We start from the raw sequence: 18,187 nt of genomic DNA, 5'->3' as shown, positions 1-18,187 counted from the left end.
AGAAACACAGTTGAGTTTATCTGGGATAAAACTTCGTGCACGTGTCGGAAAACTTAGAAACTAAGACATATATACACATTCATTCTTATTATATTGTATATGTCTCGATTGTAACGATATTTACAAAAACGTTCTAATCCACTCGTAAATATTGACACTACTTGATTACACCAACACCATTATTATTAAAAATCATTATGAGTTATGAGTATAATTATTATGAGTATAGTTATGAGTATAATTATGTGTTATATATATTTTTTAACCAGTAACTTAATTAGGGGGCTGTTAATGGTGAAAAGCAAAAGGCCCACACTCAAAGGTAATCTTTTGTTAACATTCAAGCAAGTGGTGTTACAAACCCATACAAACCACGCATTCAATTATATTATGTTTCATATATGTGTCATCATCGTAAAATAAAATTAATAAAAAAAATGTGTCACTGAAGTCCGTGTGCAATGGGTTGCTGTGGAAACAGACGCACACTCAGCGGGTGAGCTCAGCTGACGGATTTAAATGGATGTATTGGGGAACTTGGAAGTTCGGTACGTTACGAATTATGTATTTGAGAAAACGTGGACAGTCTTTAACATTGTTTCCGTAGCAGATAATACATTTTTAAGCTTGTAAAGTTATTTGTCCGGATACATTTTTTTCATCAGCAACTTATCATAGCTAGCTAACGTTACCTAGCATTGAACTGAAAACGGGCTCGAATGTACAGTACACACTGGAAATACTGTTATTATGATATAAAGTAAATTAAAATACACTAAAGTCAACGTCCTACTCTGACAATCTGAGGGGGGAAAACTAAACACAAACATTGTAAAAGCAAATAAAATATGTACAAATACAAATGTATTCATTGCAATAATGAGAATACATTAAACAAATATGTAAATAAGGCTGATTTTTTTGTTTTTGTTTATTGCCATGTACAAGGTGGGTGCAAGGATTCACCAATGGCACATTTAATTTTGTCGACAAGAAAACAGCATGCTACACCTGCGGAAATTTCATTGTTTTCCTCAATGTGGAAACTGAAACGAGGAAGACTCTGCAGAGTCCCGCTTCTGGTATTGGGGCCTTTACAGCAAGTGGACATTGCAGGTGTCTTGCTTTCTCTGACCTCGGGCTGAATCCTTCCATCTTTGTCTACAACTATCCAGAGCTTGAGCTGATGTGTGAACTGAAAGGTCAGTCATTTTTAAGTTGCACCTTAAACAACAAACTCTTAGAGCTGATTTTAGTTGCTACTAAAAACTGTTTTAGGACACTGCATTTTGTAAACATGTTCCCTTATTGTTTTTCCCTTTGTTTTTAGGTGCATGCAAACTGGGCTATACTGCTTTGGCACTGTGTGATACTGGCCCTTATTTAGTCAGTTCTTCCTCAAAACCTGATCACACCATCACGTTATGGTATTAGTCTCAGATTTGCTAAATAAAGTATTTATATTCTGCATTACAGTTTTAATATTATTAATAATATCTATTTTTTTAGGAACTGGGAGAGTATGATTCCACTTTGTAGCCATCCACTTTTTGGAGAGGACATCACAGCCCTGGTTTTCAACCCCATGAACTGGTGTCAAATTTGTGCTGTAAAATCTAAAACCCTTACGATCTGGAATGTTGAAAGATGTGGCAACTATCATTTGATGAATCCTAGGTAGAGTGTGTCTCCAGCAGATGTCACTGTTATTTGCACATGGGTTTCATATGCCAATGGGGTTAATGCACAGACATTGTTTTTCGTATTCATTATATCTTCTTTATGTTTGCTTGGCAGCGCTGTTGATCTCCCCGCCACTGATGGTTCAGCTATTGAGTGTGAAGCAAACCCGTCTCATATGCTCAATGGGAAGATGACCCACTTAGGTCCTCAGATGCCCACTTCAGCAGTCGCTGGACTGAGTGGAGACAAAGCTGATAGCTTTGTGGTACGGGTCTTTACTTAGTAGTGTGTTCTCATAAACCAGTAGTTCTCTTGAAGATGGGTTTTTATTAGTGCTGCATTAATTAAATTATAATTTTTTTTAATCTAAAAATGTTTTTTTCCTTATAACATTTTTCGAACAAAAGAAGTACACACATTGGTTTAATTAATAATAATTTTAATCAATACAATTAATTTGAGGCAAGACTACTTTTCTATTGGAAAGGTCATCATAATCGAAAACACTTTATTTTTGTGAAAGTCACAGCATAATATTTGTCTTTGTCCCCACAGCCTTTGAAACGAATAAAAACAAAACTGTGTCCAAGTGCCATCTGCTGGTCAACTTCTTCTGACCTGTATGTTGGTTGCAAGGAAGGTTTCCTGCTTTGTGTGAATCCTGACACTTTGCTTGTCTCTGTCCTATATAAACCCCAAACTGAAGTAACAGGTAAACTTATGCTTGATACATTTCAAATGAAACATTACAGATTTGTGTTACTAGTATGCATTTGAGACTTATTTAGTTCCTTGTTTTTTGAAAGCTTATTTGAATTGCATTTTATTCACAGATGACAGTGAAATGTCACTACAGGAAGGCAGTTTCCAGAGCTTAGTACTACAGGACTGTAATCTCTTTGCTGCAGGAATTGTAAGAAATGTTATTCACCATCACCCTTATAATTGCCCTGAAACTAAACACTACTCTCTTTTCAAGTGAGAAATAATTTCAACCTGATTCAAGAGCATTTCCAAAACCATTACAGGAAGGCATTTTACGGAAAATACTAATGAAAGGAAACAAATTAGAGGTAGTGCAGACTTGGGCTTTGGATGAGGCAGCCTCGGCTATATGCTTTTCCCCTGACGGTGAGACACTGCTGCTAACTTCTAACACAGTAAGTGTTATTATAATTTAAATTTACTATAATATCAGTGTATTTTTATGATTCAGTGTGCACTGTGCATTATTTTTATGATTCATGATACAGCAATATTATTCTATACAGTATTCTATATATTATTCTAACAGTTGCATTATAGTATATCTTTTTTTTTTTTTTTTTAACTCATCATAGCCTTATCCCAGAATGCAATGCAAATCATAAAAACCAAATGAATTAAAGATAATGATGAGAAACATTGTTAATAAATTCTGGTTTTGCTTCACAGGGCTGTGTTTACAGATTCAAACCACTGCTGAAGGATGAAATTGTCAAAGTTCTAGATGTCCTCTGTGGAGATTTTGTGGCTGTTTCTCCATTATACACTGATAGAAGTGTGTGCTTGGTAAGAGAAATTTGCATAGTCAATAGATTAAAGGAATAGTTCACCCAAAAATGAAAATGCTGTCATCATTTTCTCACCCTCATGTTATTCCAAACCAGTATGAATTTCTTTTTTCTGCTGAACATATATTTTGAAGAATATGGGTAACCAAACAGTTGATGGGCCCCACTGACTTCCATAGTATGGGGGAAAAAACTATGCAAGTCAATGGGGCCCATCAACTGTTTGGTTACTGATATTCTTCAAAATATATTTTGTGTTCAGCCGAAGAAAGAAATTCATACAGGTTTGGAACAACATGAGGGTGAGCATTTTTGGGTGAACTATCCCTTTAATTATATTTTAAATAATAAATGTTTACTTATTAGAATAGTATAGTATTACAATGTAATAGATATTAGATTACAAAAAGTAGATCTGAAATGAAATATGATTAAAAATAACAAGGCATCTGCATCTCCATTGTTGCAGTCAGTCAGAGAAGCAGGAGACATACAGCTGTGGGCTCTGGATGATGGACATTGCATGGGCTCTATCTCTCTGCAAACACATGTTAGTGCTATAATTAGAGTTTCTATATGAATCACACAGAACTTATTTTTCCAAAATCATAAATACATAAATATGTGTATGACAATTTTTTTTATGTCTTTACTTCAGGTGACCAGTATGGCATGCTGCCTCGTAGCCCAGTATGTTGTTGTAGGGACAGCCACTGGAGATGTCCTGTTTGTGGAGATGACTACAAAACAGAAGCCTAGACTAGTTCACAGAGTTAATTTCTACCATGTCCCAGTAGACCATTTGGTGTGAGTTTCTCAGCTCCAGGGTTAATAGCTATCATATCTCTTTTGAATTGGTGAAATGTGAACTGAATTTTGAGCCTACTGTATAATATATATATTTATATATATGTTCAACAGATTTGATCAAGGTGGCAACTTCTTAATCACAGGAGCATCAGACTCACGCATGTTTGTGCTGAATGCAAGGCCATCAAAACGATTTGAAGTTATTGGATGGATTGGTAATTTTTAGGACAACATACACTGTCATGCAAGAGTCAATAAGATTTATTTAGAAAGAAATCAAACCTTTTTTTCAGCAAGCATTACATTGTAAAAGAAGGTAAATGCATTTATAATTATAATAAAAGCTTTCTAATAAACGCTGTTCTTTTGAACGTTCAATTAATCAAAGAATCCTGAAAAAAATGTATCACGGTTTCCACAAAAATATTAAGCAGCATTTTTAGAACTGTTTTCAACATTAATTGTATTAACAAATGTTTCTTGAGCACCAAACCAGCATATTACAATGATTTCTGAAGGATCATGTGACACTGAAGACTGGAGTAATGGTCCATTACAGGAATAAATTACATTTTTAAATATATTAAAATAAAGCAGTTATTTTAATAATATTTAATAATATTACTGTATATTTGTTTCAAATAAGCATAAAATACTTTTTGAATGGCAGTGTATTAACTCTTTTTGCCTAAAGTTTGAAATAAGTTGTTTCACATTTTTTTCAGAGGCTCCAGGTGCCATTGTAAGCCTTTCCACTCAGTACCAAAAAGAAAGCAGACAAGTTAAAGTGCTGGTGCTATGCAGCAAGACAGGGAGAGAAATCAATGAGGGAAATGTACTTCTGCTACTGACGTTGTTTGTGCAACAGCTTACAGGTACATGGGGAAAAAACATGGCATAATTGAGGGTGGCATACAAGAAGATTTGCTGAAAAAATAGAACAAATGATACACATTCAAAATACATCACTCCAGCTGTCCTTATCATAATGTTGTGCCACTTCCAGGCTCAACAAGTTGTGTGGATGTCCACGGCCGTCTGCATGAAGATGTCCTTCACAGCTGTTTGTACGAGCTCCCTCACGCACTTTGCTCTTGTGTCCTGGCCACAAACAAGATATTTGGCTACTGCCAACAGAGAAAAGTCTTGCAAAGTTTCAGTATCCCTGAGGTGCAATACAGACAGACAACACTCACAGCCTGATGACAGTTTTATTTTGTTTTTGGCACTGCTCCTAACTGCTTCTCATGTGTTATACAGAGTGGCGAAAAGCACTCTAATTTACAGGAAGCAGTTCAACTTATACCAGAGATGGAGGCAGGGAGGCATTTTCTGAGCCCTGCACTTCTACAGCTCTCTCCCCATCAAGCCTGGCTGGCAACAGTTGGCAGAGATGGACTGCTGCGCATCTGTGAGATTTCAACAATGGTATTGTCTGTTAAAACCACTCTCTACAAGTTCGTCCATGTTTATGAGCACTGGGCTAGGAGCAACATGTTTCTCAGAAAATGCCCAAATATTTGAAGAGTACGTAAATAGGCTTGCCCTTGACATGCAGGACAGGTATGTGCAGCTGCAGTGCCACTCATGTTGGCAGGATGGAGTCGGATCTGTTTGTTTCACCCCAGACAGTCAGACCATCATCACCACTGGCCTGAGGGACGGTTCGCTTGTCTGCAGCAAGCTAAGGTGAGCTTGGGGGTATCAAAAGACATAAAACAAAACAAATATTACTATAGAACTTTTATCTATAGCAATATTTTCTGCCCTTGAAGCTGGACCTGAATCGTTTTGGTTTTTACAATGCTTTAAAATTTAGCAGGTTAAAGCTTTCTGAGGCTGGCAAAGCAAATGCAGCTACCCAGTATGGTCAGTCAATTGCTGATTCTTTTGAGTCAGTAGTATCCTCAGAGAACACCGTCCTCAGCGAAATCACTGACTGGGATTCACAGACACAATCCTTTACCAGATATACCTCAGTCCATACAGGAGAGGTATAGAAAAACATATTTTTGTCATGTTTAAATAATATTTATGCACAATATTGTACCTGGTTTAGCAGTTTTACTGGGGAGATGTTTCTTGAGATACAAAATATAAACGGTCACAAAATTCTTCCTGCAGGTAAATTTAAATGAAAAGATGAGTCATGAAGCTGAACAAGAGGAAAACTTTTTTGCATCCCCAACTAGTTCTACTTGGCTTGATGGGAAAATCGATGCGGTTAGTGCTTGTCTCTGAATTTATTTATGTGTTATTGTGTCTCATTTAATTAAAAATATGAAATCACTGTGTTTATTGTTCCTAATTGTATAATATAGAATAATTTGTTGCCAGCAGCTAATTCTTTTCAGGTTACAACATATTTTATGTTTCTTATTTAATGAGTTTAAAATGGTTGATCACAGGCCTTCAGGAGAAAAAATATACAAAATATATTTATGGAAATAATTAACAAATATAAATGTTAACCACTGATGTGGTACTGGCAAAGGTGTTATAAACATATGTAACAGTGTGCACTGTGCATTAAATTAAATAGATTTTTTATAATATAAAAATATACACTTAACAGTTTTGGGTCACCCAATAAATTGAGCAAAACGCATTGTCATTGAAAAGTTTGAGGTCAGTAAGATTAATACATTTTTAAGAAATTAATACTTTTATTCAGCAAGGATGCATTAAATTGTTCAAAAGTGACAGTAAAGACATTATTTATAATATTACAAAAGATTTCTGTTTTTAAATAGATACTGTTCTTTTTAACTTTATATTCATCAAAAATTCAAAAATATTAAGCAGCACAACTGTTTTCTACATCATGGATCATGTGACACGACTGAAGTAATGAATGCTAAAAATTCAGCTTTGCCATTACAGGAATAAATTACAGTTTAAATGGTAATATTTCACAATATTTCTATTTTTACTGTATTTTTGATTTAATAAATACATCCTAAATAAATACTTCTTTAAAAAAACATTTAATTGAATGGGAATTTATATTTATTATACTGGTTTCCACAAACATCAAGAAAGATGGTTGAGAAGTAGAATAACTGAAAGAGAATACATTAATACTAAGATCATGACTCCAGTGGTATCTCACCAGGTTCTCCAGGAGGAGATCCAGCAGTATGCAGAGACGAAGAAGAACCTGAGAAGAAACATTAAGGTTCTTCGTGACAGAGTAAGAAAGAATCCTCTACTTCTAATATTATATATTAGATTCTTTCCATGCACACATTTGAAGTTGAAAGGTTCATCCTGATTGTTTCTGGCTCACTCCAGATCAAAGCTATGATGGAGGAGAATGCGAATCTGGCAGACATGGAGAAACTTGAGCAACAGGAATTTAACCTGGATGTGGAAGAGCAACAGAGACTGCTGGTGGAGGGAGAGCAGGAGGTTACCAGGGTAAACATGACTGTTTACAGATGATTAAGAGCAGATTATGTGTATAGACATCTTTTGTACAAACAAGCTTCTCAGTTTATAAAGAATTTGTTTCCCATATAGTTCACCAATAATATGTTATGATTAGACTGTTGATACACCATCAGTTATTTATGTAAAAACTAATATATATCTCAACATATTAGATTTGTATGTTTGTGGTTTAAGGTAAGGAAGGAGATTGAAATGGAGAATCTGGCCAAGTGCTATCAGAGGGAGGTCCTGAAGAGAGAATGCTGGGATTCCATGCAAGTCAAGGGGAAAGCTATTAAGGTATCTGGTAGATTTTATGTGGGGGAAAAAACTTTGTAACACATCCATCGATTTCACTTGGCTTACTGTAACTACTAGAAATACTATACAGCTGCCAAGTGTCAGTGTCTTTGTGCTTTCTTTATTGCCCCCAGGCCTTTCATTCAGAAAATGAGGTAAAGAACTATCCCATGAAGGAACGCACTGAAAAGGAACTTGAAGAGCTTCATAGGGTTGAGACCACGAGACAGATTGAACTGGAAGATTCACAAGTAAGTGTACAGTGTATTACTCAAACAACAATGAGTTAGCTGTTGGAATGGATTCCTCCATAGCAACCAAAGCCTCACATGATACTGAACATAATGTACCTTGATGCTGGATGCACAGTGTTTGTTTCTACAGATGTTAGATTCACAAAATCTGACACATATAATACGAATATTCTTCATAGCTTCAAGAGGTGATTTTAAACACAAACGTTGGAGAGAAAAACGAGGAGGAGGCAGCAGAGGACAGTCCTGCTCTGACTGGCAGTCTGAGTGCTCTTTATGGAGGCATCAACCCTTATCTCTACAACCAGTTTAACTTACATGTCAGAGAGCAGAAAATCAACCAAATCACCTTGCTAAAGGTGATGACTTTTCTTGTTGTCTTAATAAACAACTAGAGTCAGGAAAAATCATGTTTTAAATACAGAACAGTAAAAAAAAGGGTTTATACGGGTCTGAACTCCAATTAATTTGCTATATTTCATGGTTGTTTTATGAAGGATGTTATCTACAAAGTGAAGAGCACATTCAACAAAGAATTTGAGGCAGTTTACAAGCAGAAGGAACAGGAAATCCACCGTGTTAGAGAGAAGAATAAGCGTATCTCTGAGATTATGACTGAGCTGGACCTAAGTGAGACCCTGTGGGAGCCTAATCTCACTGATAATGAGTGTCCTGAGAGAGCTCTCACTGTGACCGACGCAGAGGTAACACAGACATTTTGTATATAAGATTTTAAATAATTCTAGGGTTAATCTAGGATTCATTTTACCTTTATTGGTTCAAATCTCCAGATGCATTATCTAACAAGTCTGATGTAGACCCATTTTATATCTTTCGAATTGAAATACTTTTTATATCATTTCAGTAATGTAAATATGGCAAACCCTGATTTATTGTGGGCAGTGGGCTTGACAGGCGAATTTATGCGTGTTTCTAGATCAAGGTTGAGAAATACCTCACCCCCGAGCAGAAAGAAAAAGAAGAAAAGCTAAGAGAAGAAGACAAACGGCAAATGCTTGCAGCCAAGGTATAACATTACTGTACCTCACAACAGGTGTGCTTTTAACAGTTTTTTTCACCTCATAACTCGTTCAACACAACCTTTCGAATTCATTTTAATCACATCAGTTTAATAATCTATTCATTCATCCGTTTTTAATCTATTCATTATATATTCCTATAAAATTCTTGATTTCTTGACACACTACCATTCAGTACTATTTCTTTTTCAAATAAATAAATTAACAATAAATTTATTTAGCAAGAATGTATTAAATTTATTAAAAGTGATAAAAAATTATCTTTCGAATTTTCTAGTTATCAAAAAATCTGAAAAATATCTGTCATGGTTTCCACAAAAAATATTAAGCAGCAACATTGATAATAATAAGAAATGTGAGCAGCAAATCAGCATATTAGAATGATTTCTGAAGGATCATGTGACACTGAAGACTGGAGTAATGAAGCTGAAAATTCAGCTTTGCCATCATAGGAATACAGTTTATTTTAAAATATATTAAAATAGAATTGTAATTATATTTCACAATATTCCTGTTTTTACTGTATTTTTGACCAATTAAATTCAGCTCTGGGGCCCGTTCTTCGTACCTCGCTTAATACATCTAAGATGATTTGACAGATCCCAGATCTTTTAATCGTGATAACTGATCTCTGGCTAATTTGGTTCTTCAAACGAATTTGCGGATTGGATTAAAATATCTGGATTAAATGATCTAAGATTACTGAGCGTTCTTTTTTTCCCTGAAGAGGGCAGATGCATCGATACTCGAAACCACGATCAGCATTGCAGCGATTGGCTGGCGTCAAGACAGCAACGTAATGACATCATATAATTAAAAAGCCACCTGGCAAAAAACTTGACAAATTACACACAAAACCCCCACGAATTTCTGAACCTTTATAAGGAAACAGCCAAACGACCAAACCAACATAAAAGTTATAATAGATAAATGATAAATGTTTTTTTTTTTTTTTTTTAACATGATTACCAATTATTTATATTCACGATTTTATACAGTATTTGTACACCCTTTACATTTTTATTTCAATGTTGTAATTTAATTTTTAATTTAATTTGAAGCAGATTTGTAACGTGACAGTATTTAAATTTCTTATGGGTCAAGATCAAATTATCCTCTCTTGCGCTGCATCAAGCCATTCCCATAATATCCGTGATCACTTAATGCACGGCTCAGATTAACTGTACAACATGTGTGTAAACCAATAAAAACAAAATTATATAAAGTAATTATTCCATCACAAATAAATCTCTCAATCAAGTGGCTGTGTCTATAGTATTATACACAACATTATACATTCTCATATACATATACAATATAACATTTTTATATTATTATTTAAAATTATTATTATTGCCCCTGGTTCAGTAATGCACTCTTGTAATAAAGTAGCAGTGGCTGGGACAGATTTTAAGTATCACCTCAAGATGCAATCTAATCCTGTTTACATGAAATAAGCCTGCTCCCGAGTAGGTTTAAGCTTACGGACCTGTTACTATGACACCAAGTCCAGGATGAGCTTCGAAGAACCAAACAATCCAAGATCATGCCAAATCGTCAACAATCAAATCCAGCTAACTGAGTTAGCGAGGTACGAAGAACGGGCCCCTGGTGAGCATAAGAGACTTTATTTAAAAATAATCTTACCAACCCCAAACTTTTGAACAGTAGCATAGTATGAAAACTTTAAACTGCAATATGAAAACTGTCTTCTATTTACAGATATTGTAAAGATACCGCGTTTCTTGGATATCTCAGTATTTTTTATGCTGTGTAAATGATAACAATTGTTCTGCATTTCCATTGCAGTCTGACAACATGAGAGATCAAGCGCTCAATGTGATGATGGGTGGAGTTCTGGAGCTTAAAAAAGAGGATGTGTTGAGGATGGTGAGGTGGCAGAAAAAATCTTATTGGAATGTATAAACTTATTTATCAAAAAGAACACAAAGGCAGAGGAAAATAACATTCAAGATATCTCATAGGAAGTACCTCAGCCTGAGTTCATGTCTAAACCTGAAGTACAGTGGACAGAAGAAGAGAGAAAGAGCTTCAAAGAGTTTGAGAAAAAAGCAAAGGAGCTAAGTGAGGAGCAAGAGAAATACAGAAAAGTAAGACTTGGATCACATTACACTTTAAGGGATCGTTCACACAAATGATGTAGGTTTTTACTGTCAAGCTTTGAAAGTGATTAAAAAAGCACCATAAAAGTATCACAATATTACAAATTAACGACCATACAATAACTTTTTTGAGAGGAACAGACATCACAAAATCTTATTTGCAGATCAACGATCTTATTCGCTGCTTCAAAATCTGTTACAGTACATGTAAAAACCAATGCCGCTTGGCATCATTGATGTCAAATCTGCATTTTTGGATGAACTATTCCTATAAGCAATCACTCCCTTCAAATCTCTTTAAAACTGTAGACCCCTTTCCCTTTTAATAAGTCACTGTTTCCCTAGACACTGGAGACAGAAATGAAGAAACTGCTGACATCTATCAAAGAGGCTACCCAGATGTTTGATGAAAGACTCACAAAGCTGTTTGAAAGGAAGGTGAAATCAGAGATGGTCGTATACCAAGTAAGATGATACAATACATCATTACATTTTTGCATGTCACCTTTTCAGGAGCCTTCTGTGTACAAATAACATGACCTGTAATCATGTAACAGTAACTCTGAGTTTTTATCCTTCAGGAAGAGCTCAAGATTGCGAATCTAGTTCACTCCATTGAAACTGAAGAAGAGATCCTCAGCAGAGAGAAACAGTTGAGCCTTAAACTTGAGAAGGCACGAATTTTAAAGGTGATCTTCGTTTGTATGTAGATATTATGTCTTATCATTTATTCAGCCGTGATGTTGTCTGTTTACAGTAACTCTATATAACAATGTCAGAAATTGGCAGTTATTACTTGAGACAATTATAATGTTCCTGATGATGACAAAAATTGCAGGCAAGAACAAACTTGCGTGGCATGCTAATCCGTTCCTGTGAGACCGACTGTTTTGCACGTTCTAGTGTATGAGTCACCTCTCTATTCTGACAGAATGAAATTGGGGAGGAATTGAAAAAACACAGGGAGACCGTTGATGAAGTTAGAGAGGCGTATGATAACACAGTCTCTGAGGACAAAGTAAGCTTACGAACATGTCATGCATATGCATATCCATAATGTTCTCACCAAGAAAAGTCTAATTTTATAAACCCTTTTCCTTTTTTAAAAGCTTCTGGACAAAGGATTTCGCAAAGAGTTTTATGACATCCCTGGACATAAAATTGACCAGCTCTATAAGCTTTACAAACGCAGACCCAGGTATTATTTCAGAGAAGTTGCATCTTCAATCATGCATACGCATAAGACACGTGTTTGTCCAGTATTAATTACCTTTGAAAAGAGTAAAAATAAGTGTTGTTTGGCAGGGTTCAGAAAATGAAAAGTCAGACTGAAAACAGCCTGTTTAAAGAGGGGGCGCATTTAGGAACAGCACCATCTGATGGACTCTCTCTGATGATGAAGGCCATGGAAGAGTTGGACGCTCCAGAGAACATGCTGGAAGGATTAGATCCAGTCGTGTGGGAGAGGTTTTGCCTGGCCAGACGGGCCAAAGTGGAAAGTGAACAAAAGGTGAGAAGGGGTAGACACGACGCAAAGAAGCTAAAGGTCCCCCAAATCTGAAGCTTCCTCATAATTCACAATCAAAAAACTGTCTGAGAAGGGTTTTATGTTGACTCCTGTAGGTCAAACTAAAGGCATTGACCCTGGCGGAGATGCAGGCTTTTCTTCAGAGGAGAACAGATGAGGACGAGAAAGCTCAACTTGAAATCAAAAATCTCATTGATGAACTTAATGGGTGAGAAGAACAGTTCGTTATAAAAATGAAGGATATCACTGGAAATAAGATGTTATTGAGGATCTGTGACCAAATCATTTAATTCCTAATATTGTCCTAGTCTTTGTGAAGAGAAGATGAGATTTCGACTGGACAGCATGGTGCAGATCGTTCTACATCAAGGCCAGGTGGAAGTGGAGGCTGAAGACTTCATTGCTGACTATACCGATGCCCTGCTGATCCATCGCGGAGGAATTGAGGACCTGAACGGCACCATCAGAGTACTGAGAACTACTTATCTCCTTCTTCCTCTTCATTTAAACTCAGTGCAATCAGTGTTATTGCAGATCATTTTACTTCTGTGCATGAACCAGAAACTAAGCACAAAACAAGATCTGGATGATCATCTTCATTGGCCATTTGTACCACTAATAAATTAAGAAGCAACAATTGTTGACTTTGTCAGTTTATGCAACTATTTACACATTCATTCATTCATTAATCATTTGTAAACTGATTTATCAATCAGGCTTTAGGAGATCAGAAGATTGCCTGCATGGTGGAGTGTAAAGACTTCCGCAAAGGAATCATACAGCAGGAGTGGGATCACATGAGAATGAGAATGCAGCTGGAAGATCTCGGCAACAAAGCCAGAGACATACAGACCCTGCGCATCACTCAGGAGATTCAAGACGTATGGATTTAATCTTTAGTCTTTCATTTGAAGTAATCTTGATTTAAAAAATCCAGAAGAATATGATTTAACAGATCTAAGACTATGGCTCAGGACTACCTTTGTCTGTGAAACTTTAATTATATAATATAACAATTACAAATATTTTTTTCTTTGTATTTTTCTCATGTCAGTACCTGAATGAAACAAGTAATGACAACATGGTGTCAAAGCAGCTCACAACTCTGGAGAGGACTGTAGATTTACAGAAAACGGTAAACTTGCTCATTACTTTTCAAGCGCCTTGCAAAGATAAGTGTAGAGTAACTTAGCCAGATGCTTATTCAGCACAGGCATTCCCCAGTTGTAAATTCAGTCTGGATGATTACATTAATCAAAGTTAGTGGCAGATATAAAAGGTTTTTTTTTCTTTCATTCTTTGCCTAGACTCATCAAAAGAAAATTGAGGCTTGCAAGAAACAGATAAAGCACCTGGACAGACAAGATGTACAAATGCAAGAGAAGAACGCTGCCCTCGACTTAAGAATGGCTGACATGGAGATAACAGTCGCAGAGAGAAGAAATGTTTTCGAGGCTGTTGGTAAATGACTTTATATCTACAAGTAACAATTTGTTTTTATCAAAAATAGACTACTTGGTACAATTCAAAAGTTTGGGGGTCAGTCAATTTTTTTTAAAAGAATGCATTACTTTTAAGAAGGACACATTAAACTGCATCAAAAGTAAAGACATTTATAATTGTACAGAATGTTTATATTTAAAAGTAATGTTGTTCTTTTGAAATGTGTAATTACCAAAGAATCCTAAAAAAAATTAAAATAATAAGAAATGTTTGAGCAGCAAATCAGCATATTAGAATGATTTCTGAAGAATCATGTGACACTGGAGTAATGATGCGGAAAATTCAGCTGTGTCATCACAGAAATAAATTACATTTTAAATACATTAAAATAGAAAACAGTTATTTTAAATTGTAATATATATTTCACAATATTACTTTTCTATTGTATTTTTGATCAAATAAATACAGCCTGGGTGAGCATAAGAAACTTCTTTCAAAAGCATAAAAAAATATTGACCACAAACATTTGAAAAGTAGTGTAAATTGCCCTATTGAATTTAATTGTTCAGTTTTTAAATGATGCCCGATTTGTAAATTCTGCCCATGGTACATGAATAAAGCCCAATAATGTTGACTCTCAAAAGTTCAGTTGTACTTAGTTATGGTGACAAAAATAAGTTTATTTTTTAACAAAAGATGTTGTTATTCAGCAATGGGAGATGACCAGGAGACGGAGACAGAGAAGAACTACCAAGATATCATCTTGAGAAAGAAGCTGCTGAGCATAGTCGGAGCACAATCTGAAGAGATACACGCACTGAGAGCAGAGGTCGAGAGGTTGCGTATGAAGAACTTCCCATCTCTTTCTCAACTACACTACAACTGATTCAGGATGCATAACAGATTTATTATTTCAGCTTTTGGTTGAAAAATAAAATTATTTCAATAGACAGACATGACATAACACAAAAACGTGTGTAATAAATTACAATACAGTTTAGTAAAATTACCAAAATTCACACTGCAATGTCTTATCAGATCTGATTATTTTCAATTCAAATGTTTTAAGAATAACCTGGTCTGAAATGGCATGTTACAACCTGTCGAAATAGTGTGAATAAAATTAATATAATGACTTTCAGGTGTTTGTGAAGTCTTCCTCGGCCCTATCAAAGTGCAGTATTTTGTCTTCTAACCCAAAGTTGTCAATAAGCTGAGACAGGCTAGTTTGTTTTCCCTCTGTGTGTAATTCACGCTGTAATTCAAACAGCACAGACTGAGCACAGGATCTCCATTTGTCAACGAGTCTCTGCAGCTGGATCAGGTCATTCTATGTGGAAACACAGAGCAAAGAGAAAAACTTAAAGAACATCATCCTTTGCTTAGAAGTTAATGTCAATACTTCATTTAGATGTTTACCTTTTGTCTATACATCTTGACCATCTTTAATCTTCTCAAGGTTTCTAATCTATCCTTCACTGCTTTTTTCAGCTCTTCACATTGTTGATTCGAGGCTCTTTGTGCAGTCTCAGCTGTGTGATCATGTGAACAGTCTCTTTGCTCCTTCATATCATTCTGATTGACATCAGTATCAGTCTCTCTTTCGTCAGCCACGCCGTGCTTTGTGTCTCCCGGTTGTGAAGTCTGTGTTTGATTGTCATCTTCAATTTGAAGGCGTTTAACCACACTGAGGGGGGTTCTGAATGAGTGTCGTGTTCTTTTTAACTTCTCCCTGAGTGAGGCACTCATGGACTGAAGAAAAAGAAAATGTCAAATTATCAACAATAAATCACATGTAAGTTAAGTCACGCAGTACAACCAGTAATGGAGACCGCAGTACAGTACACAGTGATTTTTTTTGAGCGAGAGAAATAACAAGTGGTGTACAAGCTAACATGCTTTGCTAATATGTTAGCTTCGTCTGAAAACAAATATTAGCTGTATTATAAGCTGTACCTTTGTTGCACTAGAAGTGGACTGGGCTGTATTCGGTGTAGTTTCACTAGCTGGTGTCAGTTTTATCGGAGTTGTCTCCATCATTCACCATATGAAATCGCTATGAAAAGGAGAAAACGGCTACACTCTAAAATGACACGGTAATATATCCGTTTTGCTGGTGTAAAAATTCAGTCGGAAGCACCTCAGAACCTTTCTTTCGTCTGTGAAGTGATCAGGCACTCTGATGTTTTGAAATTGGTGCAAGTTCCATTTATTCGTTGTCATTTCCGGGCCGTCTCTACGTCATTGTCATTATCAAGAATTATGGGAAATGTAGTCTAAAAGAACTGTTAGTTTAATTTAGTAGCTTATAAAATAATAAAAGTAAATAATGGTTTTAAGTAGCTACATAAATAAAAGAATATGCAATTATTACATTTCTAGTCTATTTCTTTTCTATATTTTAATGTAATCTATTTTTACCAGATATCTTTCACTCAATTCAGTTTGACACTACAGTTAACACGCCAGTACGAACAAATTAATGAAGCCATATTATCACACTAATTGTATAGGTAGATTTAAAAACATATAATGTACAACATGGTTGAAAGAGGAATTGTGAAATTGAGAAGAGAAACTAGTATAAAAAAGAATTGTTAGAATGCAGCACATACGTCGTTTATTATTTTTAATTCACAAAATAACACAGAAAACAGATATTGACTATAAATCTGTTATAGCATATATAGCTTTATATATTAATAATTATGGATGTCCATAGGCTTATACATAAAAAGTAACACATGGTAGATCTAAACATATGCCTCAAGCAGGTTAAAGAGACTAATAGGATGGCAGAGATGAATCGGAGGTGAACTTGTTGACAGTTTGACTGTCTGAACTTTTTTACGGTCTATGGTCTGAACCCATAAAGTCAAAAAGAGGGATGTTGAAATCCATGAATCAAACTCATGAATTCATTAATTATATAGTTTAAATAACAAACAGCATCTTTTTGCACACAAAAACATTAGGTAAATATAACAGATTTAAAGAACCATTGAAAAAAAAAAAAAAAAAGTACAATGAACACATTTATAGAGAGAAACATCTAATTTCAAATGGAGATGATTCCATTTGCGGTTCAGCTAGTTCGTGTTTTTTTTATTCAACCCCATGGCTGTTCTGCCTCTACTGAAAATCTTTTCTGCCTTGTTATAACTTGTCTATGAAATCATAATTGTTTAATAGCTGTAGACTCAAGCGCTCTCACATTTTTCCTATATTTGTATGGGGTCTAATACACTGGTCAGAGAGAGAGAGAGAGAGAGAGAGAGAGAGAGAGAGAGAGACACATGTGGGGTGGAGTTGAAGCTTTTGTGACTCATGTTCATTTTGTATCATCAGGGTGTGGTCATTGGGAAAAATGCATCAATAGAAAAAGGTACAAATCTAAAGAGAAGCAACACCTTTTTCCCTTGGGAAGCTTGTATGTCCCTAAATTCCATTTGGAACATTTGCATTGTTCTTTGATCCAGCTCCTCAAGATGATTCACTGATAATAATAATAATGAGTAATAAAATTACATAATATTTATTATAGCATTAAATCATATCTGTCAACATTCCTTCCTATTATTGTATAGGATTGGCTAAAATGGTATGCATGAACACCTGTGCACATCTGTAAGGACAGGGACTAGTTAAACTAAATACATACAGTATCCCCATCTGACCCCATTTCAAATGTTCTGTCTCTTAATCAGTTGACACATTCAGAGTAAAATTATTATAGTCATGTTCCTGCAGTTTAATTAAAAAACAATGCTTCCTTTGAAGTATTTGAAAGGTATTTAAGCATGTTTTGATTCTCAGTAAATGCATGAGTTGATATATCTATTCCTTGAATGCAGTGTTGTTCTTGGTCTGTCAAGTGCTTAACACTTAATGTAAGCATATAGCACTTGTTGTGTTTTTAGAGACAAAGCATGACATTTTGAAGCCTAAAAATGATTTGTCAACTGAATGATGTTGAACAAAATGCATTTTCAGTCATGTTTACACTGCTATGCCAACTTAA

The 18,187-nt window shown here is 35.4% G+C and overlaps 2 protein-coding genes across 2 annotated transcripts; one reads left to right on the top strand and one right to left on the bottom strand.

The window, feature by feature from the left end:
- The first annotated feature begins 483 nt into the window (after positions 1-483).
- cfap43 (cilia and flagella associated protein 43) lies at positions 484-15,302 on the top strand. Its single transcript, XM_079842019.1, has 38 exons — positions 484-548; positions 949-1,202; positions 1,331-1,427; positions 1,510-1,677; positions 1,798-1,948; positions 2,239-2,395; positions 2,517-2,596; positions 2,712-2,843; positions 3,118-3,234; positions 3,706-3,786; positions 3,895-4,043; positions 4,158-4,261; positions 4,772-4,921; positions 5,053-5,216; positions 5,307-5,474; positions 5,605-5,735; positions 5,866-6,040; positions 6,171-6,269; positions 7,162-7,239; positions 7,341-7,466; positions 7,674-7,778; positions 7,913-8,029; positions 8,212-8,391; positions 8,530-8,736; positions 8,970-9,059; positions 10,882-10,962; positions 11,058-11,183; positions 11,541-11,660; positions 11,777-11,884; positions 12,127-12,213; positions 12,305-12,393; positions 12,501-12,705; positions 12,819-12,931; positions 13,032-13,191; positions 13,440-13,604; positions 13,778-13,858; positions 14,031-14,184; positions 14,877-15,302. Exons 1-38 carry the CDS (start codon positions 520-522, stop codon positions 15,050-15,052), a joined length of 4,974 nt encoding a protein of 1,657 aa, XP_079698145.1. The 5' UTR covers positions 484-519; the 3' UTR covers positions 15,053-15,302.
- sfr1 (SWI5-dependent homologous recombination repair protein 1) lies at positions 14,828-16,395 on the bottom strand. The gene is made up of 3 exons (XM_079842020.1): positions 16,123-16,395; positions 15,586-15,918; positions 14,828-15,496 (listed from the first exon to the last, which is right to left on the bottom strand). Exons 1-3 carry the CDS (start codon positions 16,204-16,206, stop codon positions 15,305-15,307), a joined length of 609 nt encoding a protein of 202 aa, XP_079698146.1. The 5' UTR covers positions 16,207-16,395; the 3' UTR covers positions 14,828-15,304.
- Between the last annotated feature and the right edge of the window lie 1,792 nt (positions 16,396-18,187).

This window comes from Gobio gobio (assembly GCF_949357685.1).
Source record: "Gobio gobio genome assembly, chromosome: 18".
Taxonomy (NCBI): Eukaryota; Metazoa; Chordata; class Actinopteri; order Cypriniformes; family Gobionidae; genus Gobio; species Gobio gobio.
The sequence above is the reverse complement of the archived record's forward strand: the minus strand, read 5'-3'. Positions and strand labels throughout refer to the sequence as shown.